The sequence below is a fragment of the Mirounga angustirostris genome, unplaced genomic scaffold (assembly GCF_029215605.1).
Source record: "Mirounga angustirostris isolate CCGP_5_RB_7025 unplaced genomic scaffold, mMirAng1.0.hap1 SCAF_13, whole genome shotgun sequence".
In the NCBI taxonomy this organism is placed as follows: domain Eukaryota; kingdom Metazoa; phylum Chordata; class Mammalia; order Carnivora; family Phocidae; genus Mirounga; species Mirounga angustirostris.
Genome location: NW_026991721.1, coordinates 31,391,158 through 31,418,674, shown reverse-complemented (window position 1 = coordinate 31,418,674; position 27,517 = coordinate 31,391,158). Strand labels below are relative to the sequence as shown.

Sequence of the window (27,517 nt, the reverse complement as noted above, 5' to 3'; positions counted from 1 at the left end):
TCCAAAAATTTCAGGTGCCAGAAAAAGGATTATTTAAAAAGGTGCTGAGGATAAGATCTTCAATTAGACAGGCTTCCTAATCAGACGGTATTGCCAAGAAAGGTCCTCTATGTCTCCATCTATCCACCCCCATCACTGAAATTATACTGTTTTCTTCAACACAGGCTCTAGTTTGCAAGTCTATACAAAGGAGATTGGCCTAGATTGTTCTTCTAAGGAACCATTTACTGTACCACGATCTGTGATCTAAATAGTCAGGCTTCAGAGAAGTTTTCTCTACATAGATTTTTTTTTTTTAAAGATTTTTATTTATTTATTTGAGAGAGAGAGAATGAGAGACAGAGAGCATGAGAGGGAAGAGGGCAGAGGGAGAAGCAGACCCCCTGCTGAGCAGGGAGCCTGATGTGGAACTCGATCCCGGGACTCCAGGATCACGACCTGAGCCGAAGGCAGTCGCTTAACCAACTGAGCCACCCAGGTGCCCCTCTCTTCATAGATTTAAACTGCATTCTGGCATCCGCCCCATAGCCCTGAAGGCCTCCTGCGCTAGCATTCTATCCCGAGTCTTGCTCTAGAATTTCCAGGTCGGGCTTAGCCAGTAAGGCCAAGATTATTTTTGCATGACAGGGTGAGACAAAGAACTCTTAATGTGGCCGAGTCCTCATCCAATCTTCAACTAATTTAGTTCTTATAAATCAAAACCTGAACTTACTTTCTATCTCATTTTTGGCTTCATTTATTCTTTGAATCTTTTGTTCCTTTCATTTTTACTCTTTTACCGTATTTTCATTGTCTTTGGTCTACTCTGTGTTTTTATTATTATTTATACTGCTTTCTTGTCTTCATTCTTTTTAGGACCTTACCATGGTTTAATTTCATTTGATTGTTTTAGCCTGTTTTATTATAATTTTCACTGCTTTAACATTCTTTTTTGTTTCCTACTTGGAGTTATTTTGTTTGTTTGTTTTATCTGTTCTGGTTATCTAACATATAATTGGAAAGCATAAGGATATCATCTGCAGGAATAAGCTGTAATCCAAGCGAGAAAGAGTACAATATTTTCTCCTCCAGGGACCAACCGATTTGTTCTACAGGTAATTTCTGAAATGTTAGGAAGAATTACTAGCAGTCTGCTGTCAGGGTGAAGAATGAACATGAAGTACAATATAGAGTCTCAGTGAGAAATAGGAGTTTAAGCCCTCCTACTGGGGAGATAAAATGTCCACAAGGATGTATTAAGGGAAGTAGGAGGTGAGGCTCTGTCTTCCCCTCAGAGGTGCTGCTGGGGAGCTCAGAGTCCACAAAGAGTATTCTGAGCCTGACTGCTCCTTGGGAAAAGTGGGTCTGATTATTTATTTTAATATTTATTTACTGATCAACAAACTGCTTATATTGCATTACTGGATCTATAAAATAGATTCATTTTAAAACTATTTTTAATTCATTTTAAAAAGTTAAGACAACATATGTCTGTGTATATTGAATAATTTTTAAAGTTTCCTTAAGTTGACAATATGAACATTAAAAAAATGAGCAGAATATTTTTGGAACATATACCTGTGTCTAATACCGTGTCACTGGTATGCTACTGAACACTTTGTGTTATGTAATGTTTTCTTTAATTTTTTCATAAAATTGTCTGCAAACTTCACAATTACATTTTATGGTTAATAATTTGACACCTTTAATTGACTTTTCTCAGTAGACTATTATACAATGAATTAAAAAATACTTTCTCTACAGGTGCTGAGTTTCCTAGAAAACTCAGAGCAAAATCTGCTAAATAGAAGATATTAGCCTTTTTCTATATTTTTTGGATTAAATGGATAAAAATTCAGCCCAAATGTGCCCAAAGATACTCCCTTTTTACTTTTATTTAAAATGTCTGTATTTAATAAGTATTTTATTAGAAGGCAACAGTGATCCAAAAAATACAATTCTTTTAAATGTATCACCAGGTTTAGATGCTACAAAATTGTTGGCCTTCTTGTTTTCATTCCATTTTGGAATAGAATATAGCCATACCCAATTAAAATTAGAAGCCCCATCAAAGATAGAGAAACTCCAAGCATTATTTACTTCCTACTGTGCTTTGTCTTTTATTTGAAGTATTTAGTCCTTTGGCAGGCCCTGATTTCCTACTTTTATCTCCCGGTACCTGAAGACCACCAACAGCTCTGCTTCTCTCTCATCCTCTTAGATACACCTTTCTATTATCTTCTCCTTCACTCAGCCATCTCCCCCCTGTCTTTACTCTTTCCATGCTGGTTGTCTCCCTTTTAGCAAAAACATTTAACAGGAGACCACAATCTAGCTCTGTAGGACCTCCCAGCTACAATACTCAAAAGCAACTGACACTAGCTTTCGTAGCCCATCCTAATTCCCGGAAGAAAATGTTGGATTGGTCTTACTTGGTATGGATGTTCGCCTGTTGTACTTTTCCTGGACCCATTTGCCCTTCTCTGCTTTGCTCTATAGCCAGGGGCCTGGTATTTCCCAGGATCCCTGTCAGCTGGCTTCTGGTGAGTTTGGACAATGGAAGGCTTTATTGAAAGATTGGAGAGCCAACGAAGGGGAAAGCCAGAGAATTTCCCCCTGTTACTCTGCCAGGGTGGCATCTCAGGGAGGGAATCCATCTTCCCCATGGCTCCAGGTCCTGCTGTCAGGGTTTCTATGGTTCCAAGCTCTGATTGGTGATCCTAGCCCCTGGGTTCAGGTCACACCTCCTTCTCCCTTTGTCCCTTCAAGCCCAGAGGTAGTAATGACTTCTTGCTATTATTAATCCTGGGTTGCCTTCCTGCCCTCTTAGTCTTTGCAGCTCTGCTATCACTTGTATAACCAATTACCCGCATTAAATTTCCTGTGTTTTAAATACTCAGAGTACTTTAGGCTCTCCTGGGAGATCCTGCAGGAATCACCTGGTCTAGTCATTTGGGATGGTAGGATAATGCTGCCCTCTTCCCAGTCCTGACCAAGAGGTAGAAGCAAGGAGGCAGAGTGATAAACATGGCCCCTGCTACTGACTGCAAGAAATGCAGAAGGAAAGAGGGGTTAACTGAGCATCAGACACTGGAAAGAAAGAAAGGTCTTCAGCCCCCAATTTTCTTTCAGCCACCTTGACCTTGGTCAGCCTAGGTAAGAGGGATTCAGAGGCTACTTGGTATCAAGATTTCCCAAGGCTAACATTGGTGTAACCTAATTCTCCATCTGGTTTAGCTAGAAAACAAATCATTCTTTGTCAAGTGCAAAGTTGTTGCTTTCTTACACACAAAAGGGAAACAGGCAAACCCTGTGAATTGTCAGTTCACTCATAAATCTCAAGCGTGAAGCTTTTTGTTGGCAAAAAATGTCAAATATGTGTGAGTTCATAGCTCATTAAATCGATCTATCATATGTTTAAATTATGGAGTTTTATTTGCAGAATAAATGCACACTTGTTGCTAGTAATCTTTGTAATAAAAATGAAGTTTGTCCCAATTTCCTTAGCTATGGGGTAATCGGTATCAGTCAGAAAAACTCAGCTCAACCCCCAGAAAGAGAAGTTGGCTAGCTCCAGATTTGTCTGAGTTTATTTACTGCCCTGTTTGCACGCAAAAGCCATACTGGGAGAATTACCTATGTTTGCAGGGTTTCCTTTCAAGGAACAAAGAGTTCTTCACAGTACAGGCAGTACTTAAAGCTCATGAAATGGAAGGAAAAAAGACAAAACTGGCTGTTCAGGCATGCAAAGGGAAAGAACCATTGGAAAAGTAAACACTGCTGCAGCGGTCTAAGCTTAATAAACCATGTGGCAAGGAATGACCCATATTTGGGGCAATTCCTGAGAAGAAATGGAGAAAGAAGTTTGAGAGAAAGTGTGTTCCACAACAAAACAAGATTACAGAGCCTTTTAGATAGACTGGGGTTTCACCTGGTGCCCCCAATTCACATTTTCATCTAGAGGAGAAAATGCGCAGATTGAAGTCCCAGATCCGAGTGTGTTCTTTAGGCAGGAACTCCATCTAGTGGTTTGCACTAGAAATTACCCCACAGTCTTTATTTTACACACACACACACACACACACAGCTTCCTTTCACAGACTTGATGAAAATAGGGAAAACATTTCCTCTTGTTGCCTGGCAAGGTTTTCCCTGAGCCCACAGAACCCCATCCCTTTGTCACCAAGAACTGTAGATTTCTTAGCCTCTAGATTTTGCTGTGTCCTCTCCACTCATGGCGGTCTTATATCTAGTTTATCTTGCTGCATTTAGAAGAAAAATGATTCCTAATGACCAAAAGGAACAAAGGTGTGTGTGTGGGAGAAGGGGGTGGGTGCGTGTGTGTGTGTGTGTGTGTGTGTGTGTGTCGGGTTCGGGTATGCTGAGAAAGAGCCCAGTTGTGGAACAGAGTAGACAATGGCTTTTGCCAAAGTTGGGGATATGGGATACATGTCAGTTAGAACAACAGGAGAATGCATGAATGCACAACAAGATAAAAACAGATTCACGAGCTTGCAAGCATGGTGCCTCACGGGACTGGGAGGAAGAGTGTGACCAAAATGAGACAAATATCAACCAGGATATTTAGTTTCTGGCCCTCAACAAGGCACCTCAGGTGGCCAGTGCTCCCCTGCTCCTATCAGCATGTGACTGATTACATACCTCCCCATATGAGCTTCTGACATTCACTACCAGGGTATTATAAAGCTTCTTTGACCCCATACCCCTTTGCCGTTCTGATAAGTGCTGTGACCCTCTTCTATCATTTTGTATGTAATCTTGCAAATGATTTTGATGGTTTAAGGATGTCCCTAAAACCCATCCCCGATCTCTAAGTTCGTGATTCCATAAATAGTAGGCCTGTAACAATTCTTAGCACTGGTACAGTCTTCCCCATTCTTTAAAATTTCCTTATATCCACTCTGAAGTTTTCCAGTCCCTTCTTTGCATGCTCCCACACATCATGTCATGTCCCTGACTCTGCTTCGCCATTATTGTTCATTCCCACTTGTGTTTCCCATTATTCACTTGTGTCTTTTCCCTCTACGTGCTTCTTTCACTTGACATGTTTCCTTTCAGCCACACTGAGAGCCAACAGTGTTTTTATTTATTTATTTATTTATTTATTTATTTTTATTTTTTGTATTTTTTTTATTCTTATGTTAATCCCCATACATTACATCATTAATTTTAGATGAAGTGTTCCATGATTCATTGTTTGTGCATAACACCCAGTGCTCCATGCAGAATGTGCCCTCCTCAATACCCACCACTAGGCTAACCCATCCTCCCACCTCCCTCCCCTCTAGAACCCTGTTTGTTTTTCAGAGTCCATCGTCTCTCATGGTTCGTCTACCCCTCCGATTTCCCCCGCTTCATTCTTCCCCTCCCGCTACCTTCTTCTTCTTCTTTTTTTTTTCTTAACATATATTGCATTATTTGTTTCAGAGGTACAGATCTGAGATTCAACAGTCTTGCACAATTCACATCGCTTACCAGAGCACATACCCTCCCCAGTGTCTATCACCCAGTCACCCCATCCCTCCCACCCCACCCCCCACTCCAGCAACCCTCAGTTTGTTTCCTGCAATTAAGAATTCCTCATATCAGTGAGATCATATGATACATGTCTTTCTCTGTTTGACTTATTTCGCTCAGCATAACACCCTTCAGTTCCATCCACGTCGTTGCAAATGGCAAGATCTCATTCCTTTTGATGGCTGCATAATATTCCATTGTATATATATACCACATCTTCTTTATCCATTCATCTGTCGATGGACATCTGAGCCAACAGTGTTTTTAAAGGAAATCTTTATGCCCCTCAAGGGGGGAAAATCAGAAAACATGACCCAGGAAAGCAGATGAAGGATAGTGGGTGGCAAAGGGGTTCTAAGAAGCCACAAGAATGTGAAAATAGATAGAGATTCAGAAAAACACCAGTTAAAGGCCCCTGTTTTTAAGGCAGCAGATGCCAGTTTTTGTGGACTTATGACATATTGTCAAATGCTAGAAATCTTGGCAGCATAGCTGTGGTGCTTGTATGGCAGGATTCTTTCCCCAAAGGTGACCAAAACAGTATCTCTCATTCCACAGACTCTTTTTAAATGTAACTTCAGCTCTCCACCCATTGAAAGGTGGGTCTGTGTCCCCTTTCCTTCAATCTACGTGGTCTAGGACTCACTTAGCACCAACAAAATGGACTGGAAGTTAACTCCAAAGCTAGGTCAGAAATTGGGAGGCTCCCTCTGCCTTGTGCCCTGAAGTGTCTGCCCTGGAGCCCTCAGTTGCCATGTAAGCAGCACCCCAGTTTGGAGGCTGCCATGCTGTGAGGAAGCCAAACTAGTTCACATGGAGGAGCCCTGAGGTTATACCAAGAGACACACAAGAGAGATATCTGGCTGGTCCCCAGATGCTACAGACACCAATTGACTAAAACTGAATGAAAGACTCCAGAACCATCCATCAGAGCATTTCCCCGAATCATTAACTCACAGAAACCAAGAATGATAATAATTGTGCCTTTGAACCACTGAGTTTTGGAGGAATTTGTCACACAGCAGTAGAAAGTGTAAGAGAATGAAGGACTTAAAACAAAACTGAACAAGCCAGGAATCACTCAAATGGGAGCACAACTGCAGAATCATCACGTCTCATACTGTCAGTAAACACATGCACAATTTCTTCTACCAGCTCCCCTAAGCAGGGTTCCCTTTGGGGTGTTCTCAAACTCTAGTAAACACTCTCTTTTCTTTGACCCTGGCCTGATATTATGATCCTATGCCCTGCCCTACAGGGCCTCCGCAACCAACTCAATTCTGTTTTATTTAATAGACATTAATGTAACACCAGAAGTATTTGCATCAAAATCCAGTGGCTCACCCATCACCGCCATCTTGATTTCTTCTTCTTCTTCCTTTTTGTTAAATACCTTCCTTCTCAAATTTTCTGTTAAAGTTAATGTAGCCACGTGGCTTATACAAGTTATAAAAAAATGGAAGCCAACTATCCTGAACCATTTACTTCTTTTGGACATTTGTTAATTTGAGGAGAGTTGGCAATATTACATTAGTTTCAGGTGTATAGCTTAGTGATTTGACAAGTTTATACATTATGTTATGTTCACCACAACTATAACTACCCTCTGTCTCATTACATTGCTATTACAATATCACTGACTCTATTCCTTATGCTCTCCTTTTTATTCTCATGGCTTACTCGTTCCATAACCAGAGGACTGTATGTCTCTCCTCGCTTCATTCATTTTGCCCAACCTCCCGCTCCCCACCCCTCTGGCAACCATCAGTTTGCTCTCTGTATTTATAGTTCTGATTCTGCTTTTTGTTTATTCATTTTTTGAGAGTCCATTTATGAGTGGAATCATATAGCATTTGTCTTTCTCAGTCCGATTTATTACACTTAACATAATACCTTCTAGATCCACCCATGTTGTCTCAAACGATACTATCTCATCCTTTTTTATGGGTTTTTAAATATATAATATATATATCATATATATACACACATATCCTCTTTTATATATAATATATATACTATATATGTACACATATGTATGTATACACACACATATACACACACACACACCACATTTTTCTTATCCATTCCTCTATTGATGGAAATTTAGGTTGCTTCCATGACTTTGGATATTGTAAATAATGCTCCGATAAACATAGAGGTGCATATATCTTTTCAAGTTAGTGTCTTCATTTTCCCTGGGTAAATACCCAGTAGTGGAATTATTGGATCATATGATATTTCTATTTTTAATTTTTTGAGGAACCTCCATACTGTCTTCCACAGTGGTTGTTCCAATTTACATCCCCACCAACAGTGCAGGAAGGTTCCTTTTTCTCCACATCCTTGCCAACATTCATTGTTTCTTGTTTTCCTGATTTGAGCCATTCTAATAGGCATGAGGTGACATCTCATTGTAGTTTTGATTTGCATTTCCTTAATGACAAGTAATGTTGAGCATTTTTTCATATGCCTGTTGGCCATCTGTATGTCTTCTTTGGGGAAGTGTTTATGGGTTTCTAATTCCATTCTTCAATAAAAGACACTAGGGCTCTTTGGTGAAATGGACAATTCGAGAACTTGTGCGGGGAAAATACAAAGTGAGTCTGGAGAATCTTGCAATGCCAAAAAGTAAAAAGTGCTCAAACAAAAGAATGGAGGCACACCAAAGGTAAACAGGAGTCAACCTGAAAAAGCTCCCAGTGGAGCCAGAACAATTTGAGTAACAAAGTAACATAGCACAGTAATACCTCATTTTACTGCTCTTCACTTTCGTGTTTGGCCATCTACTGCCTTTTTTACAAATTGAAGGTGTGTGGCACCCCTGCGCTAAGCAAGTCTATCAAACGCCATTTTTCCAACAGCATGCTCACTTTGTGTCTCTGTGTCACATTTTGGTAATTCTCACAATATTTCAAACTTTTTTCATTTTTATTATATTTGTTATGGTGATCTGTGACAGTGATTAGGACTGCCTGAAAGCTCAGATGACGGTTATCATTTTCTAGCAATAAATTTTTTTTTAAAGATTTTATTTATCCATTTGACAGAGAGGGACACAGTGAGAGAGGGAACACAAGCGGGGGGGGGGGGGGGGAGAGGGAGAAGCAGGCTTCCCGCCGAGCAAGGAGCTCGATGTGGGGCTCGATCCCAGGACTCTGGGATCATGACCCGAGCAGAAGGCAGACACTTAACTACTGAGCCACCCAGGCACCCCTATAGCAATAAATTTTTTAAATCGAGGTATGTACATAGTTTTTAAAGACATAATGCCATGCATACTTAATAAACTACAGTATAGTATAAACATAACTTTTATATGTACTGAGAAACTGGAAAGTTCATTTGACTTATTTTATTGCAATGTTTGCTTTATTGTGGTGGTCTGGAATCAAACCCTCATATGTTTGAGATATACCTGTATCTGATTATTATCCAAAGTACAAAATAAATATTTATGATTCCCCTTTTACAGATAATAGTTACATTATCTATAATACATAGAATAATTGCTTACATATATTACTTACTATGTCACAGGTCCTTGTTCTAAACATTTTGTAAATATTGATTATTTTAATCCTTATAGCATCCTATGAGGTAGAGTGTATTGCTGAAACCATTTTACAGATGAAGAACTCAAGGTCTGTCATGTCAAGCCACAAATAGAAAAGGATACCATTTGTATAGTACATTGTAGGCATTGGGCAACCATAAGAAATTAGCTTTGGGAGACTGGCCACCATAGGGCTGTCCAGCCACCCAAGAGCTGGGGCACTGCCCTCCAAGGCTCACCAAGAGGCTAGGCTGTAATTTGCTGTGTCCTACAGCCTAGGACTTAAACCTAGACCTAACACTCTATAATCTCTGTTCTTTGCCTTACAATCAAAATAGTAAATGCCAAAACTGTAATAATAATTATACTGAGATTATACTGAGATCGTACAATTATACCAAACTTCAACGTAGAGTCTCAGAAGTTGTACAAAGTCTCTATGGGCCCTAAGGAAAATGTAGTCATTAACTTATGAAGTAAAAAGTAAGTAAAGTACTTGCCCAACCAAGCAAGAGATCTGGAACAAACTGCTCAATGGAGAGACACAGCAAAACCTCTCAAGCAGAACCCAGTAAAACTGAACTCTCTGTTCCCAGAATTTTAGCTGAATTCCACTTCTAGGAAAAGAAACACACAAGGGAACAAGCTGAATTTTTTTCTTGAACTAAAAGAAAAATCACAACAACATCTAGGTGTTTTCTGGGGTCATAACAAATTCAAGGTCCAGCATCCAGCCCCTACCACCACACACACATTATTAAAACAAAGAATAATGGCACTGTGGGACAGAGCAGACGACACAGTGTCGTGGGGGTGGAATATTCTCCACAAAGCACCTGCTATGTGCTAAGAACTGTTCCAGGCACCCTCCCTTTATTGTTTTTCACAGAAATCTTTGGAGAAAAGTAGTATTAATACCATTTCGCATATGAACACAAGGTTCAGAGAGATGAAATAATCTGCCTAAGGTCACACAGCTAATAAGAGATGAATATAGTATTTGAGTCCAACTGTGACTGCTCCAAAGCCCTTGTCTCTCTTCATAAACCACAATCAAGGAAAGATAGTTAAAGGTATAGGCAGACTCCTGAGCTCTAGGGAAGGCTAAGCCAGAGATCCAGGAAGTACCTCATGGCTCTATGACAGAATGTAGGTCCCAAATTCCATGTTTGTAAGTAGGGATCAATCCACAACTGGAAGTGGGTGGCCATATCACTAGATAGTGATAGATAACTCATCAGGAAATAGCTAAATAGGCGATGTCAGGGAATCTGTCATAGAAGACTAGATTACAGAGGCAGGCTTCCTATCTCTGGGAAAGCAGAGAATGAGTTTCATTGACATTCCCCACATTCTCTCCTGACTACAACCTAATATTAATAGATTGCTTACTGTGGGCAGGATATTTTCCTGCTTTTTTTAATTTAATTCTCACATCATCCCTATGAGGGAGATACCACCATTACTTCCAATTCCTAATGAGAAACTGAGAACTAAATTGCTTAACCAACTAACCTAATGTTGGAAAGTCAGGGTAGAGCCAGACACTCTGATTCTAGAATCCACATTCTTAACCACTAAGAGGAAAAGAACAAAGTTCATATATTGAAGTTCAACCCATATTATTCAGTCTATTTAGAATATTAAGTATTATTTCCATTATAATATTTAATTTTATTTTACTCTGATAATGAATTTCATTAGCATTGAGTTTCATTACCATAGTTTTAAAGTTTAGTTTAACTATACTGCTTGGCTGGTCATTAATACTATATTGCATGTATTATTTTAGTACTGGGTTTTATAGTGATGATTGTTATCATTATTACAGTTTGGGATTTTATCATTGCTGCCATGCTCAGTGTTTTAGTAATAGCTTAATGGTCTGGGCAGAGATGGAAAAAAATGACAATCAAGATATTAAAACAATCTCATGGTTGCATGTGTCAAATGAAAAATGAGTAAATGCAGCACCCTGTGGCTAATCCTGCAAATTGGTTTACCCAACACCTGTTCAAAAACCCTTTTTGTGTGCCTTCCTGTACTATAATGGCTAGCAAATAGGGAAAACTACATTTCCCAGACTCTTTTGCCGCTGGAGTACTCATTATTTACAGTCTGTGAAGAAACACCTCTTCCCAATCCTTGGAAAGCAGAAGTGACACAGATGACAAGATGACACAAGACACAACATAACATAATGATCACAATCCACAAGACAGGATCTTCTGGGGTACTCGGTTCTTCTGGGTAGCTATGATTAAGGTTCTGGCATCACAGGTGATAAGTGTTGGGCATCTCTGGCAACACAGTTTCTTCTAGATGACTTTCTATAGTAGTTGGGTGCTTCCACTTGCTATGTTCTTCTAGCTGTGTAACATCAAAACAAGTTCCCTGGCTCTCATTTAAATTTAATAAATTTACTAATGCCCTATAATAAATCCCTTTCCTAAAGTGGACTCTGTTATTTATAATTAAGAATCTTGACTAATACACACCCTTCCACTACCTGACATACTTTCGAAGTGGGAGAGAATATTTAGAGGTTATTGAGTTTGAACTATGTCCTAATGCGAGAGAACTTCTAACAGTAATTTTGACATTCAGCCTCCATCTAGGGAAAGGGGATTCATTTTTGCCACTTAAAATCCTTTACAGTTCACAATGACTTCATCTGGCATTCCCTAAAGGGTCTTTTACAGGAAAATTTGTGCATGTATACATTTAGGATTCTGTGGTTGAATAAATGTGGAGAATAAGTGCTAGATTAAATAAAGTTACACAGATTTCTTTCCTGGAGAATTTATCAGAGCCTTGCATTTACTAAGGTTCATAGATAATCTTTTTTTTTTTTTTAAAGATTTTATTTATTTATTTGACAGAGAGAGACACAGCGAGAGAGAGAACACAAGCAGGGGGAGTGGGAGAGGGAGAAGCAGGCTTCCCGCGGAGCAGGGAGCCCGATGCGGGGCTCGATCCCAGGACTCTGGGACCATGACCTGAGCCGAAGGCAGACACTTAACGACTGAGCCACCCAGGCACCCCCATAGATAATCTTTAAGAAGTAGATAAACTGTGCAATTACTTCCCAAACATTTAACCAAATGTTCTTCTTCTGTGGTTGCTTTCTAAGAATTACTGTTACACAAGATCCCTTTTATGGTGCTTGCCTTAAATTAATGAATTACCAGAAGAATGGGAATTTCAGCTTTGAGATAGGCGAATGAAGAGGTTGTTTGGAAACCAAAGGTCATTTGGCCCCCTCAGATAACATCAAAGAAAAAGACACCAGCTCCTCAGAAGTGAGATCAGTCCTTTTTTCCAACAGCCCTGACTTAAGAGGAACTCTGCTGAGCATATCTGAGCTGCTGCCTCTGTTCTGAAGTTCCAGGTATCTACTGATGCACTACGAAACACCCTGAAACGTCACACAAATAGTATGGAGAGTTCCTATATACTCATTACCCAGGTTCCACTAATATTAACTTCCTACACAACCTTAATACATCATCAAAGCTAAGTTAACATGGTATCACATTTAACTAAACTACAGACACTATTAAAGTTCATCGGGTGATTTACTAATCATCTTTTTCTATCCCAAGGTCCTATCCAGGATCCTGCATTGTATTTAGTTGTTTCCCCTTACTCTCTGCTAACTGTAACAGTTCATCAGCCTGTCTGTCAGGTCTTGACACTTTTGACAAGTTATTTGATAGAACCCTTCTCAGTTTGGTTCTATCTGCTGTTTTCTCCAATTCTGTAACTGGAATGAGGTTATGTCAAACTACTTACTGTCTGGCTTCTAAGAGGGAAAAGAGGAAGCTGCTTGTCTTCTGAAAGACAACAGAAGAGCAACACGGAAGCTTCTATTGGTCAAGGCAAGACAGATTCAAGGGGAGGGGCAAGAGAGTCCACCTCTGGATGTGAGGAGCAGACTGACCTATAGGAATGGAAGTAACAGATGGTGGCCATTTTGAAGACCATCTACCACAACTGGGTTTTCAAAAATACTTTAAAAATCTACCTAACAAGACAACCATGAATCCTGGGAATCTGTCACTATCATACTGAACATTTCCAATTATGTGAAATTTCTTTAAAATAGAATGACTGGCAACTGTTTTGTCTACTTCACAGGGTGTGGTAGCCATGGATGATTGTGGGAAGATCTCCCTTACTAAAATGGAAAAACTGCCAGGGGAGAGTGCAGTTAGCTAGCAGCTTCCAGATGCTGCATTTTGGCCATCTGTGATAGTATTCATTCTGGGACCACACCCTCCCCAGGCTCTTCCTAGCCAGTGATGGAGTATGGCAGTGGAGCTAGAACCATACCATTCCTGCTTTGTCACAGGATTCTCTAGCAAACACTCTGTTCAGGAGCTCCCCATCAGCCCAGTAGAGACATACCCAAAGCTACACTGCAGTCTGATCCTCTTCCTACTCATCTCTTTCCTCCTCTGGTCCTTCCAGGGCTGTCAGACCTGCATTGTACTTGAAGTCTCTCCCCGGCCACCACTGTTCTCTCTCCCCTTCAACGTTCACAGGCATTCCCCTCAGTAAATCTCTCACACTTCTAATTTCATCTTGCCATCTGCTCCCAGGAGGACATGTCTTGACACACAGAATGCTGCGAGGATCAATGAGATCATGGATGCAAATAGTCTTTGAAAACCATAGCAAGAAGACTAAGCATTAGGTATTATCACTTAAAAAAAAAAAATACAGGGGCAAATTGTTTTATACAACTCAATAGCCTTTTAGAACTCATTGCATCACTACTTCATTCATTTATTAATATTGATATTCTTTTTGTTGTTGTTCAAAGAATATTGATATTCTTAGTGATAGCTCAGTTTAAAAAGATTAGATTTAATAGGCCCCATGTAAGAAAGCATCTAAATTTGTATTGAACTGAAAGAGATTCTCATCTAAAAGAGAATTTACTTCTTAAAGAGGTAAGTTTCAGTTATCTGGGATATTCATTCAAGGTCAAAAGCTAAGAGTCTTTCTGTGTTTGGTCCTCTCCCTGGGATGCCACCTTTTCTGGGGAATTGGGGACTTGCTGGCTACCCTGGATTAGTAACCTATGGCTGAAGCCCCAACCAGAAGTTCCCAAGATGATGAGGATCATTCCTCCTCTTTTTATTACAATAACCTGCAGAGCAGAAGTCCTCTATAGCCAGCCTCTTCCCTGGATCTGCTCCTGTCCATTGTATTCTACACTTGGCAGCAAGGGTTATCATTCTTCTACTCGATATCCTTATTAACTTAACTAAGACTTTTAAGACTAAGTCAAAATGCCTTGGTCTGACCACAGGCTACCACTTGCTCACCTCACTCTGCTCCCTGCAACACACACACACACACACACACACACACACACAACACAGTCTGCTTCAGCCATATTTCATCATCCTTGGAGATGCACATTTTTTTTCACATCATAATACCCCTGAGGTTGGGATACATCTGAAAATCATAGTAAAACAGGAAAAGTTGTTAACTCATAGTTCTGGTCTTACATGCACACGCATGAAAAGCACCAGTTTCAAAACTGTCAGAATGGGTGTTAGTTTGGAAGAAAATCCCAGAAACAACAGTGGACCACCCTTTTAACCCATAGGTACCAAATGTCATGAGGAGGTTGTGGCGGGGTGGTGAATCAGAGGCATTTAGCATCATTACCTAAGGAGAAATCAAAAGTAGGCTACTGCCAGATATGCAAACCCAGCTTAAGGGCCCAGCCCCAATGGCTCAGTTCTTCCATGAATTCTTTCAAGAAATGCCGTATCAGCAATGCTCTATCACCAATGTTCTTCACCATATTGTGTGCAAAAGCTTAGAGTCACTGCATCTGAATGAAAAACACCTTTCAAAAGGCTCTGACTCTAAAAGTGAAATTTTAGGAATACTGAGAGCAAAGTATTTTACATATATATTATTTTGCTATATTTGATAGAATGTTATTTGGTAAAATATATGTCCAATGAAGAACTAAAAAAACATGGAGTCTGGGAAGATGGTGGAGTAGAAGGGTCCTAAAAATTAAAAAAAAAAAAATGCTCTTTCAAATAGTATTTAAACCCTAAGTTATAAGAAAAGTTATGCCATATTTAACCGGCAGTATTTTTCTCTTTCTTGGGGGTATATAAAATAAGGGCTCATCTTAAAATCAATGGTGTCTCAAAGTATATGACATACAGTAGAACCACTTTATTCTCTTGCTTTCTCTGATCTCTGGACTTTCATGTGTTCTGCTCTTACTTTCTAGAACACTCTCTTTGCCCGGTTAACTCCTACTCATCCTCTGGGTTTTAGCTTATCATTTCCATGAAGTCTTCCTTAACCTCCCCACCCCCACCCTCAAACTATTGAGTTCCCCCTGCTACACAGGGGTCTCCAGCACTGACACTGCAACTCTCCCAACAATTATCACCCTCACTGTCACTGCTTGTATAATTTTCTGTCTCCCGCACAGGCTGAAAACTCCTTAAAAACAGGGAACTCCTCTGTCTTGCTCACTTTGCCTGGCATAGTTGGCACTCAGTGAATATTCATTCATCAGCAAATAAATTAGCAAATGAATAAGTGCTTCCATTGCACAGCATATAAGTCAATTCATTCAATCTTAAATGGCGAAGCAACAAGAATTTTATCTCACAGATGGGGAAACTGAGGCACAGAGAGTAAGAGGATAGTTAGTGACGGAGCCAAAACTAAAATTTCCTAAAGCCCCATGTTATAGTGACACCTAATGTTTATTGGGCATTTACTATGCCCCGCACTGTTCTGACTTCTGTATATGTAGAGTCTCACCTGACTCTCTCAAAAACTCTGTTAGATGGGAGTGATTAGTATCCTCATTTTATGGAGAGGGAAATTGAGGTGCGAAGTTGGCAATAAAATTTCCTCAGATAAAAGAGCTAATAAGTGGCACAATCCAGATACAAACCCAAGCAAACTCCAGAGGACTTTCCACAGCCTTAGAGGTGCTGGTAAATGGAATCAGAAAGGTAGCAATAGTAAACACTATTAGTTACTAGCAGATCAGTTCTTAAGAATGTGTTTTCAAGGGGGCCTGGGTGGCTCAGTCCTTAAGCATCTGCCTTCGGCTCAGGTCATGGTCCCAGGGTCCTGGGATCGAGTGCCGCATGGGGCTCCCTGCTTAGCGGGAAGCCTGCTTCTCCCTCTCCCACTCCCCCTGCTTGTGTTCCTTCTCTCACTGTGTCTTTGTCAAATAAATAAATAAAATCTTTAAAAAAAAAAAAAAAGAATGTGTTTTCAAGCTAGTCCAAGACAAAAGCTTTATTTCAGTGGATATTGATACCAACAAAAACAATTAAGTCTAACGTAGTTGAAAAGGCGCCCTCAGCTTGACATAGCCAACTCTTCAAGTAGCTCTAAAGTCCTAGATGAAGAAATTAAACAGTTTCTTTTCACTAGTTAAAAAAAAAAAAGGTGATTCAATGCAAATGAATGCTTAAAATCCTCTGATAGGGTCTGTCACTTTATCTCAAAGCAATTAACTGGTACACCAAGTGGGAGCAATCAGCAATGATTAGTACACTACGCCAAATATTGAATTCGAGGATGTAACTTAAACTCCAGTGTTTGTTCTACAAAATTCAAATAATGTTTGGCAAGGTAAAGGGCCCTTGATCCTCCTCCCAAAAGCACAGGTCTTTAATTCCAGACGTGGACTTCTTCTCCTTTCCTGCTATTGACAGTGTTTGCCTTCGCCGGGAGAGGGAAGCCCAGACTTGTGTGGACAGAGTTTGACTGGTGGGGAGAAGTACATACCTGGAGGGCTAATAGTGCTTAACAAGAAACAGGGCATCGGACTGACTCATTCAAAACGAGGCCTCCCTCACCGTTGCTTTGTTCCAACACTAGATCAGAGGCACAGGCAGAGACTTGCTGAAGTTAAACACTATCAGAAACACTCCAGCCCAGCTATGCTGGGGAGGAAAACGAGATCCTCGCCAGGTGGGTGTTCGTGCCAAGGCTACTGAGAAGAGCTGGAGACACATGCCAGGGCTCCGGTGAGGAACGAGCCCGCATTCTTCAGGGTCACACAGCTGCTGGAACCATATTGATAGTCGTGAAAACCTTTGGGAAATGCTTTTCTGACAGGCAGTGGTACCCATTTTCTATTTTTTTTTCTTTTTCCTTTGGCTTTTTCTTTTTCCTTTGGCTTTTTTACTCATTTTAAAATGAGTAAAAGTCTTAACATATATTGCATTATTTGTTTCAGAGGTACAGATCTGAGATTCAACAGTCTTGCACAATTCACATCGCTTACCAGAGCACATACCCTCCCCAGTGTCTACCACTCAGCCACCCCATCCCTCCCACCCCACCCCCCACTCCAGCAACCCTCAGTTTGTTTCCTGCAATTAAGAATTCCTCATATCAGTGAGATCATATGATGGGGAAGAATGAAGCGGGGGAAATCGGAGGGGTGGACGAACGATGAGAGACGATGGACTCTGAAAAACAAACTGAGGGTTCTAGAGGGGAGGGGGGTGGGAGGATGGGTTAGCCTGGTGGTGGGTATTGAGGAGGGCATGTTCTGCATGGAGCACTGGGTGTTATGCACAAACAATGAATCATGGAACACTACATCTAAAACTAATGATGGAATGTATGGGGATTAACATAAGAATAAAATTTAAAAAAAAACATATACTTAAAAAAATAATAATAATAAAAAAATAAATAAAATGAGTAAAAGTCATTTTAAAGCTGCGGCTCCAAGGCTGTATTTCTATTCCAAGGTATCCAATGTTTTCAGGCGTCATGATCGCACTTCAAGCTGGATAAATTTGGGTGAATCTCTCAACTTCTTTTTTTTTTTTTTAAGATTTTATTTATTTGGCAGACAGAGACACAGCGAGAGCAGGAACACAAGCAGGGGGAGTGGGGGAGGGAGAAGCAGGCGTCCCGCTGAGCAAGGAGCCCGATGTGGGGCTTGATCCCAGAACCCCGGGATCATGACCTGAGCCGAAGGCAGACGCTTAACAACTGACCCACTCAGGCGCCCTGATCTCTCAACTTCTTAAAGGTTGAGTTCTCTTGCCTATAAGATGAAAATAATAGTGTCCACATTCGAGGATTCAATGAGATAACAAGTACACCTGACATACAGTGAACTCAATAAGATGAGCTCTTTTGTGATTCCTTTCATGAAAGAGCACCTTCAGGTTAATCAGTTTTTGATCCTCCAAAACCAATCAAATTTTGGGAGGAAGGAAGCTCTTCTACTAAAAGATTTTCTAAAAGATTGTTTTCCTGTGGCTTAGGAAATACCTCTTGTTTACATAATTAGGACAAAAAAAATTTTAATAGAGGGATACAAATATAGAGAAATTGCATTCCCAATTAAGGATGTATTCATTCAATAAGCATTTAAAGGCACCAGACTTTGAATAGGGTATTAATTACTTCCTTTTAAAGCACTTTTAGCTCACATTGTTTTGTTTTGTTTTTTTTACCAAGATTCTTTCATTTGATCCTTGACCATGCTCTGTGGGAATAGATGGGGATCCTTGTTTACCTCTTATAAGTGGGAGTGAAAGTCATAGACAGCACTAGCAGCAGTCCTACAAGATCAAAGTCCTTGATATCAGACAGACGGGGGTTTGAGGACTGGGTCTGTTACCACCTGTGTATCTCCTTGAGCAAGTTACCTTTCTGCATCTCATTCTCCTCCTCTGTGAAGCAGGAATAATACACCTATCACATAGAACTGCCATGAGGATTCAGTGAAGTAGAACATGTACTTATTACATACAGTCCCTAACACACAGCTTAACACACTATCCGTTAGTGATCATCATGGTCTTATTACAGTTTTGTTTTTTGTTGTTGTAATTGCTCAAAGCCATCCAGCTGAAATTGCAGAATTGGGTCTAAAACCTTTGTTTGCTGAATTCCAATCCAATATTTTTTGCCATACCAATAGTTTCCAAACATCGCAAAACATGGAAATCCCTCTTTAGGGAAACAGGCACACGAGTATGTAATAGGGCGGAGCAGCTCTTGCGGGAGTTGGTGGGGGGCGGGGGCTGAAGTGTCTCTGCCCACTGCCACGGACAGAAGTCTCTCCCTACCCCCCACTCCATTACTACCAAGTGCGCTGCTTGCAGTCATCATGGCCTGAGCTCACCAGGGACTCGATCTCAAAGAGTGAAGAGGGCATTTGGACAACAATGTTTCCATTTGCCTTGTTAGTATCATCTGCGCCTCTTCCTACTTGTTTTGCCCTGCTCCTCATTTCCTATTTCCCTTGGTCCTTTGACCATCACATTGTTTTGGCTCATGAACTCCATCAATTCTACCAGTTCCTGACTGTTTGCTAGGACCAGAGCCCCTCCCATTTTGTTCTGCCAACCAGCATCTGTGTCTGCCTGTTCATGGAGGTTCATCCACCTCCCCCTGTGGAAGAGGGAACGTTTCTGTCCCTCTCCTCATGCCATGCAAACTTCTGCCACCCCCTTCTAGCTCCTCCCCTCACCTTTCAAGAGAGGATGAGTTACTAATCTGACTGATCAAAATTCTAGATCATTTTTAATGTCACATGTTCTTTGGGATCAGATTACTGTGTGTTAAAGGTACAAACCCATTACCTCCTCCATGTGGTTGGGAGCATACAACCAGGCAGATCAACTGTATCTCCATATGCATGCCTAAGCATGCTGGCCCTTGTCTCTCTAGATAATTGAGCTGGTCAGAAGGATTCAGACTCAACTCTATGAGACTAAAGGCCCAACTTAGTCTTCAAGCTAAAGTCAGTGCTTTCCCCAGAACTCCACGTTGAGGGTTACTGGGTACTCCCAGGGCTAATTAGATTCCTACTTAGCTGTTATTCCTTGACTCTATTTCCACTGGAAAATCAACTGGGAGGAGAAGTGACTGGTAGAGTAGATCTAAACTTTTCCAGGTCCCTGGACAAAAAACTATTAAAAAGCCCACCTTCCTTTTTTGTGCCTGGCCCCCTTCCTTTGCCCCCAGCCATTCACAGGTCCCTCACCTTATAGCCATCCTCTGGTGAAACAGAATATTGTAGACATCCCAGCCTATGCTCCCCCAGGCCCTGAACCCAGAATGCCTTTCCTGGCTTTTTTCTGTCTAAATCCTACTATCCTTCAAGGCTGACCACAAATCCCTCCTCTACCTGAAGTCTTCCATTATCCTGTTGGAAAAAGTTCTCCCTCCTCTGGCTCACATAACACTTAATTTTTCATTCAGTTATAGCACTTACTTCATTCTGCCTCATATTCCAAAAAGTTGTTTACAACAGCCCAGTCTTTCCCACAAGACTGGAAGCAACTCCAAAACAGGGAGGCTGATTTGGTCATTTCTGATACCATTCAGCCTCTATCCCTGTGCTTTGCAAACCGTAGTGCACAATAATACATTGCAGTGCGGGAACCCAATAATGTCCCAAGAAACCGGATCAGAACCTTAATTTATATTACTATATATATAATATAATAATACGTATTATATATATTGCATCTGTTGTTTGCAAAGAACAACTGTGTGTGTGCGTGTGTGTGCGTGTGTGTATTGCTTGACCAGTACATATATTGGTGATCAGGTTGAACTGTTAAAGAACCCAGTGTTGGAAATTCCAGGGGCATTGGACATCTTGTGGGCCTCTGAAGCATGAATGGAAAACATGAGTGGGAAGGAACTCACCTTTGGCCTATTTGTGAGTTCACTTAATTTCCTGTTTTTTTTCTCATTTTTAATTACGAACAAGCTGCCCCACGTGTTTCCCACTTCTGCTACCAGAATGCACTGTCCGTGGGCTTTGTGTGTTAGTCAGAACGCTGACGCAGGAAGTGCTAGCCATCAAGGCCAGGCCTTGGTTCCCCAGGCATGCTGAGGGATTCTGACCCCTCGCGCCAACAGTCAGACTTCCTTATGATTTCCCGCTTCTCTCAGAAGACGATCTGGTGGGGCTTCTGAGAGGCAGTGGAAAGGGCACAGAGTGTGGAGACTGAAGATTCCAATCCAGTTTTGGTGGGTCCCGGTTGTACAAGTTGCTTAACATCTCTGAACCTCAGTCTTGTCTTTTTTTTTTTTTTTTAAGATTTTATTTATTTATTTATTTGAGAGAGAGAGAGAGAATGAGCAGGGGGAGAGGCAGAGGGAGAGAGAGAGAAGCAGACTCCCCACTGAGCTGGAAGCCTGATGTGGGGCTGGCTCCATCTCAGGACACGGAGATCATGACCTGAGCAGAAGGCAGACACTTAACCGACTGAGCCACCCAGGCATCTCCAAACCTCAGTCTTTTCATCTGTAAGCTGGGACTGATGAGACTTGAATGAGTTTTTCTGCAAAGGCAGGTATGGAAATGTTTTGTAGACTGGCTCTCTGGAAAACAAGGTGCTCTCATTCTCATGAGTCAAACAACTGTGTCTGCTAAAGCAATGAATGTGTCTCTCCCATAGAGAAAGTTGTCAGAGCCCAGTCTGGGATGAAAGGTAAGTAATCACTACAAAAAGACAGCTGGGAAGAAGAGGTTGGATACTAAGTCTCCTCAGGGAACTCACCAAAAACACAAGTGCTTAGTGACTGGAAAACATGCCCTTTTGTAAATAAGCTGTTGCTTCCATCCCCTCTTCTCCAAGACTCTCTCCCATCATTAAATTGACTCTAAGGATAGAGACCCCCAGGAAAAAAGGAGCCCTGCCCCTGGGTACCTCTGGAGAGACTGGCATGTTGCTGTTGGCTCCCCCGCCAAGGATCTTCCATCGAGTTCAGTTAAGGAGGCCCAGGACAATGAAGCCGTGTTACCACGTGACATTTCCTCACTTGCTATTGGTAGGCAGGTTTGCGGAGCCAGCAGCCCACAGCTGGGTTTACAACCTCACATCATCCTCATTAATTAAGGAATTCTGAGCCTGTTGCTCACCCTGAAGAGATTTCTGTGGCACGAGATGGTGGCAGGTTATCCCTGCAGGAATGCCACACAGCATCTGGGCACTGTTAATTGGGGGCAGCGCAGGGAGTGTTGTGGGGATGGGTAAAAAGGGCGCTGAGAGAATGGAAAGCAAGCTTTATGCATGAGGGCTAACCATTGGCTTCTCCCATTCTGTACATGCTCATCAAGTTCAAAGAAGCCCTCAGCTTCAGTTTCCATGACTTGGAAAACATTGGCTCCCACATTACAAATGTACAGCACATTTCAGATCAAATGCCAGACAAAGTGTCCCACTTCCACTGAAATATCATTTATTCCCTGGATTGTAGAATGTCCCGATAAACCTGATCAGAAGGGTGTAAAGAAGCAGCTACCAGATCCCATGGTAGTTCCAAGGGAGAAAAGAAGACTATCTCATTTTCTAAAAGTCTCACTTCATAAGAGACGGTCCTTGGAAAGCGCTAAAATCGGAAGCAGGAAAACTGAACTAGAAAATGACCTCAGTCTTCATAGCTTTACTCTCTGAATATCTATTTGTGTAATTGTAATGGCAAATGAATTACATCCTCAAACCAGGTTGCTCTGTGTGACTAGAATCAAAAACATGTTGGAGTAGAATGAGCACTGGGTGTTATATGCAACTAATGAATCGTTGAACACTACATCAAAAACTAATGATGTACTATAGGCTGGCTAATTGAATATAATAAAAAAATTAAAAAATAAATAAATTGAATTGAATTCCACACACACAAAAAATAAATTTCCTTCAAGAAACAAACAAACAAAAAATAGCTTCCTCTCTGGGCTTAGACCTAGTTTGCGGCGACATGGCTAAACGCACCAAGAAGGTCGGAATCGTGGGTAAATACGGGACCCGTTATGGTGCCTCCCTCAGGAAAATGGTGAAGAAGATTGAAATAAGCCAGCACGCCAAGTACACTTGCTCCTTCTGTGGCAAAACAAAGATGAAAAGACGAGCTGTGGGGATCTGGCATTGTGGCTCCTGTATGAAAACCGTCGCTGGTGGCGCCTGGACCTACAACACCACTTCTGCTGTCACAGTAAAGTCTGCCATCAGAAGACTGAAGGAGTTGAAAGACCAGTAGAAGCTTCACCATTTGAAACATTGCTAGCCTATAATAAACGGGTTAATTTATGTAACAAAAGTAAAAAAAAAAAAAAAGAAACAAAAATAAAAATAAAAATTTAAAAATCAGCTGTGCTAAAAAATATATATATATATATATTCATCAAGTTTTAGAAGATTACCATAAACAGAAAAAAAAAAAAACCTTGATTTTCTAAGAAAAGAGATTGTTCCTGTTGTTTGGAACATAATAGATCTAAAGAAGTCCTTGTGAGTACCTAATAGAACAAAAGCCCACAATCCCAGATACCTAATGCGCATAGTAGAACCCGAAGTTTTGCATTCTGGTTCTGGCACCAGCTCAGCCAGCTGTGTACCCTTGAACTATTCCCCTCTCTGTCCAGTCTTCGCCTTCTTCATCCACAAAAAGATAGCAACAACACCTGGCCTGACTCCTTCACTTACCAAGGCCGGTGATTTCTAACAGAGGATGGATGGGAAACTCCTTTGCAAATACAAAGCATGCGTATGATGGCGGAAGATTCTACTCTAGGCAAGAGTTTTAAAAGTTTCATTGTTGGGCGCCTGGGTGGCTCAGTTGGTTGAGTGACTGCCTTCGGCTCAGGTCATGATCCCAGGGTCCTGGGATCGAGTCCCACATCAGGCTTCCTGCTCTGCGGGGAGCCTGCTTCTCCCTCTCCCACTCCCCCTGCTTGTGTTCCCTCTCTCGCTGTGTCTCTCTCTGTCAAATAAATAAATAAAATCTTTAAAAAAAAAAAAAGTTTCATTGTTGTTTTTATTGTTGTTTTTCTCCTTTTAAGGAGCCTTTAAAGCTCTTTCTTTCAAAACGTATTTTGTTTCAAAACACATTTTTTAAAGAAATTGTTTGATTTTGTTCCACTTTGTAATGTTTGGTGGGATGGAGCAGATACGTACTTAAAGGTTCCATCCAAAACATGATTTACAAAGATAGTTATGGAATGCCATCCTTTAAAAATATTATTTTAAAAAGAAAAATAAAGGAGATATTAGCCTAATAAAGGGAATATGAGCCTAGGTATGACCATTATGGATAGAGCACAATACAGATGCTACTCCATAGGAATAATTATGTGAGATGAAGCCTATTGGTCACCCTTGAGCTTAAAAGTGCTGATGCGAGTCCCATCCACCAACATTACAAAGAAATCCACTTAGAAAACCCACGTCCTGTCTCAGGCCTTAATGCCCTAGCTCCAAAACTCTGTGTGCTGGACAAATTAGCCACAGATCATTTATAGATGTATCTTTCCTTCCAGCCAAGATAGGCAAGCTTGTCTTTCCATCTAGGCTGTAAATGGCTTGAGGGCAGAGACAAATCATTTACTTCTTTTAGTAACACCCTTAATATCCTCTGAGCCTCAGTTTCTTCATCTACAAAATAAGGATAATTATACGATCTCGTGAGGTTGCTGTGAGAATTAATAAGAAATAGACGTGAAGCACTTAGAATAGTGCTCTGCAAAGAGCAAGACTCAGTAACTGAAAATTGTTATCATTATCCCCAATAATGCCCCAAACTGGGTCATGGCCAAGGCAAATGTTCAAGAACGACTGCTATAGGGAACCCAAGATGCAGAGAAGTGTGAACACTGAACAGGGAGCCGAAAGATAGAGGCCACAATGCACACCTGTCCCTTTACCTCTTGAACTTCCTTTCTTGGGTGTAATGAAAACTTGGATACACTATTTTTATGATTAATTTCAGCTCTGACATTCTGGATATTGATAACATTACAATAACACTCATTCACAGCACTGTAGCATTTTAAAAATCTGTAGAGAATACTAAGTATCCAGTTGAGAGCAAAAAGAAAAGCATTATATAATACTTCACAAAATCTATTTTAGGCAAAAATTCCGTTCTCCATTTTCACGGAGTTACTGGTTTTCTACCACTGGAGGGCGTGCAGTGCTTGGTTGTAAAATATCCTTCCGGGTTTTTTAGCTCTCTGGCTCACAACTTCAATTTCAGTCAATCAAATCGGAATCAGAGAATCAAAGAAATTGCCCCCTTCATATGACAGAGTTAACAGATGAAGGGCAGCTCGAAGAGATTATGTGAATTGGCAAAGTCAACAGAGAGAAAATTTTACTTAATCAGCCTGGTGCCATTTCTATTACCTTTCCCCCCCTTTAATATTAGCCCCAGACAGACCTTCACACCGCAACCTCTCAGCTCAGTTTTGAGCCCATCCTTTCTTCTCCTTATTCCTGCACATGGCTTCTCCAGCTTCCCTTGTCTTTTTCTCAAATCTCCAAAGAAACTAGATCCTGGTCCTTTTGAATATGTAGAACAGGTTTAGTTTACAGATAGTCCAAATCCATTCAATGACCTCTAAATGGTTTGCTTCATTCTTGATCTGGGATATGAATGGTGCAAAAGATGGAAGAAGGGTGCTTTCCAGCCAGCCAGTGTTTACTGAAACCCTAGTGTCCACTAAACACAAGGTATGGGTGGTACCAAGGAAATGAGACAGTCTCATCCTTTAAAGAGCTTCCAAACTAACTAGGGTGATATATGGAATGGAAGGGAAGGGACATAAAGAATGACAAAACTTGAAGGAACTTGCAAAATAAAATAATAGAAGTATTATATTTTAAAGATTTCCAAAATTATAGTCCACTCATCTTCACTACTGTATAGTATTCCATTGTATGAATGTACCACAATTTATTTATCCATTCTACTATTGATTAATACTTAAAGAATTTCCAGATTTTCATTGTTGTTGAGAATAATTCTATCATGAACATTTTTTGCATGTTTCCTGCTACAAGCATACAACAATTTCTCTAGAGCAGTAATTCTCAATAAGGACAAGTTTGCCTCTCAGGGGGCATTTGGCAATTTTGGATACATTTTTTGTTGTCACAACCAGGGGAATGGGTGGAGGAAGTAGAGGCATAAAGCTGATACTGGCTAGTGGATAGCAACTAAGAATGCTGATAAATAGCCTAAAATGCACAGTACAGCTCTGCACAAAAAAGAATCATCTAGTCCCAAATGTCAATAGTATCAAGGTTGAAAACCCCTGTTCTAGAGGATATACTTAGAGTGAAGTTACTGTATTATAAGTGTGCTCATCTACAAATTTTCAAGATAGCATCAGATTCTCTGCTAAAGCGGTTGCACCAATTTCTACACCAATCAACAGTTTCTATGTCTCATTATTCCACATTTTATGCAACACTTGGTAGTTTGATTTTTTTAATATTGGCCAATCTAGTTGGAATAAAATGGATAGCATGTAGTATTGAATACTAATAAGACTGAGTATGACTGTTGGCCATCTATGTTTCCTCTTCTGTGAATTTCTTGTTCATGTAATTTGCCCATTTTTTTTAACTATTTGTTCACACTTGTCATATAGCTTTTCAGGGGTTATTTTCTATATTAATCCTTTGATAGTTTATTACATCCCAAATATCTTCTCCCAATTAGAAGTTTGTCTTTTTTTTAATGGGGCCTTTGAGGAATGTAAGTTAATTTTAATGTGGTCAAATTTACTTCTTCTCTGTTACTTACAGTACTTTTAATAAATCCTTTTCTCCCCCGGTTAATATGGATGTTTTCTTCTAAACATCTGAAGATTTTCCTTTTACATTTAATGTCATTTGGAATTTATTTGAACTCTGATATAAGGTAGTATGGAATCTTTTAGAACTGTCCTAGAACCTCCTTTTTCCAGGCCAATCAAAAGTGCTTTCCCTTAGGACAAAGTCTTTTAACCGTGGGCTTTACCTAAGGACTTTAGGGTAAGAAGAATCAAAGTCGCGTCCTCCCCTACTCAGTTGGTAAATCAGCAGACTGTGAGGAATGAGAATGATGACCCCAGACCATCTCTGCAATCTTCCCATAACCTTTTTAGTGCTTTGGTTCCTCTCTACACCCTTCAAGTTCAGGACCTCTCTCTCCACTCTGGCAAATATGCTCATGTCAAAGTGCTAGAGACTCACCACTCGCAACCCAAGAAATCCTGCTTTCTTGGAGGACTCCAGGAAGAAAAGGAAAAAATTATTTATAAATGGCAGAACCCCAGGCATGGATGGATGCACTGGAGATTTTTCAGGAGGGTTCACCCAGACCCACTCCAGAAAGAGTAGAGGCAGCTGCCTACTTGTAAGGAGAAAGACACATCTCTCCACACTTCTCGTGACTGCAGAAGAGGCTGTGACAAGTGAACCTATGGCTCCAGCTGCCCGGTTCTCAGTAGTTAGCCATAGTAGCCAGAAGCAGAGATGGAAGTGAGGAAAGTGCTCAGGGGCATGCTGGAGCTGGTGGCACAGGCTCCAAAGAGCCAATTGTGTACAACTTTTCCCCATTTGCATTCAGTGACATTAAACTTGGTAGCTTGAAATTGACCATTGTGGGGGAATA

General features: G+C 40.8%; 2 protein-coding genes across 4 annotated transcripts in view; one reads left to right on the top strand and one right to left on the bottom strand.

Annotated features, from left to right (window-relative positions):
* The window catches only part of CCDC34 (coiled-coil domain containing 34), a 265,852-nt gene that overhangs the window by 81,823 nt on the left and 156,512 nt on the right, over positions 1-27,517 (bottom strand). The window lies entirely within an intron of this gene.
* On the top strand, positions 22,809-23,331 carry LOC123857283 (large ribosomal subunit protein eL43). The gene has a single exon (XM_045893995.2). The coding sequence runs from the start codon at positions 22,838-22,840 to the stop codon at positions 23,114-23,116; it is 279 nt and encodes a 92-aa protein (XP_045749951.1). The 5' UTR covers positions 22,809-22,837; the 3' UTR covers positions 23,117-23,331.

What these genes read in the sequence shown, in the direction of transcription:
- LOC123857283 (XM_045893995.2), top strand. Translation starts at nt 22,838, where the DNA reads ATGGCTAAACGCACCAAGAAGGTCGGAATCGTGGGTAAATACGGGACC.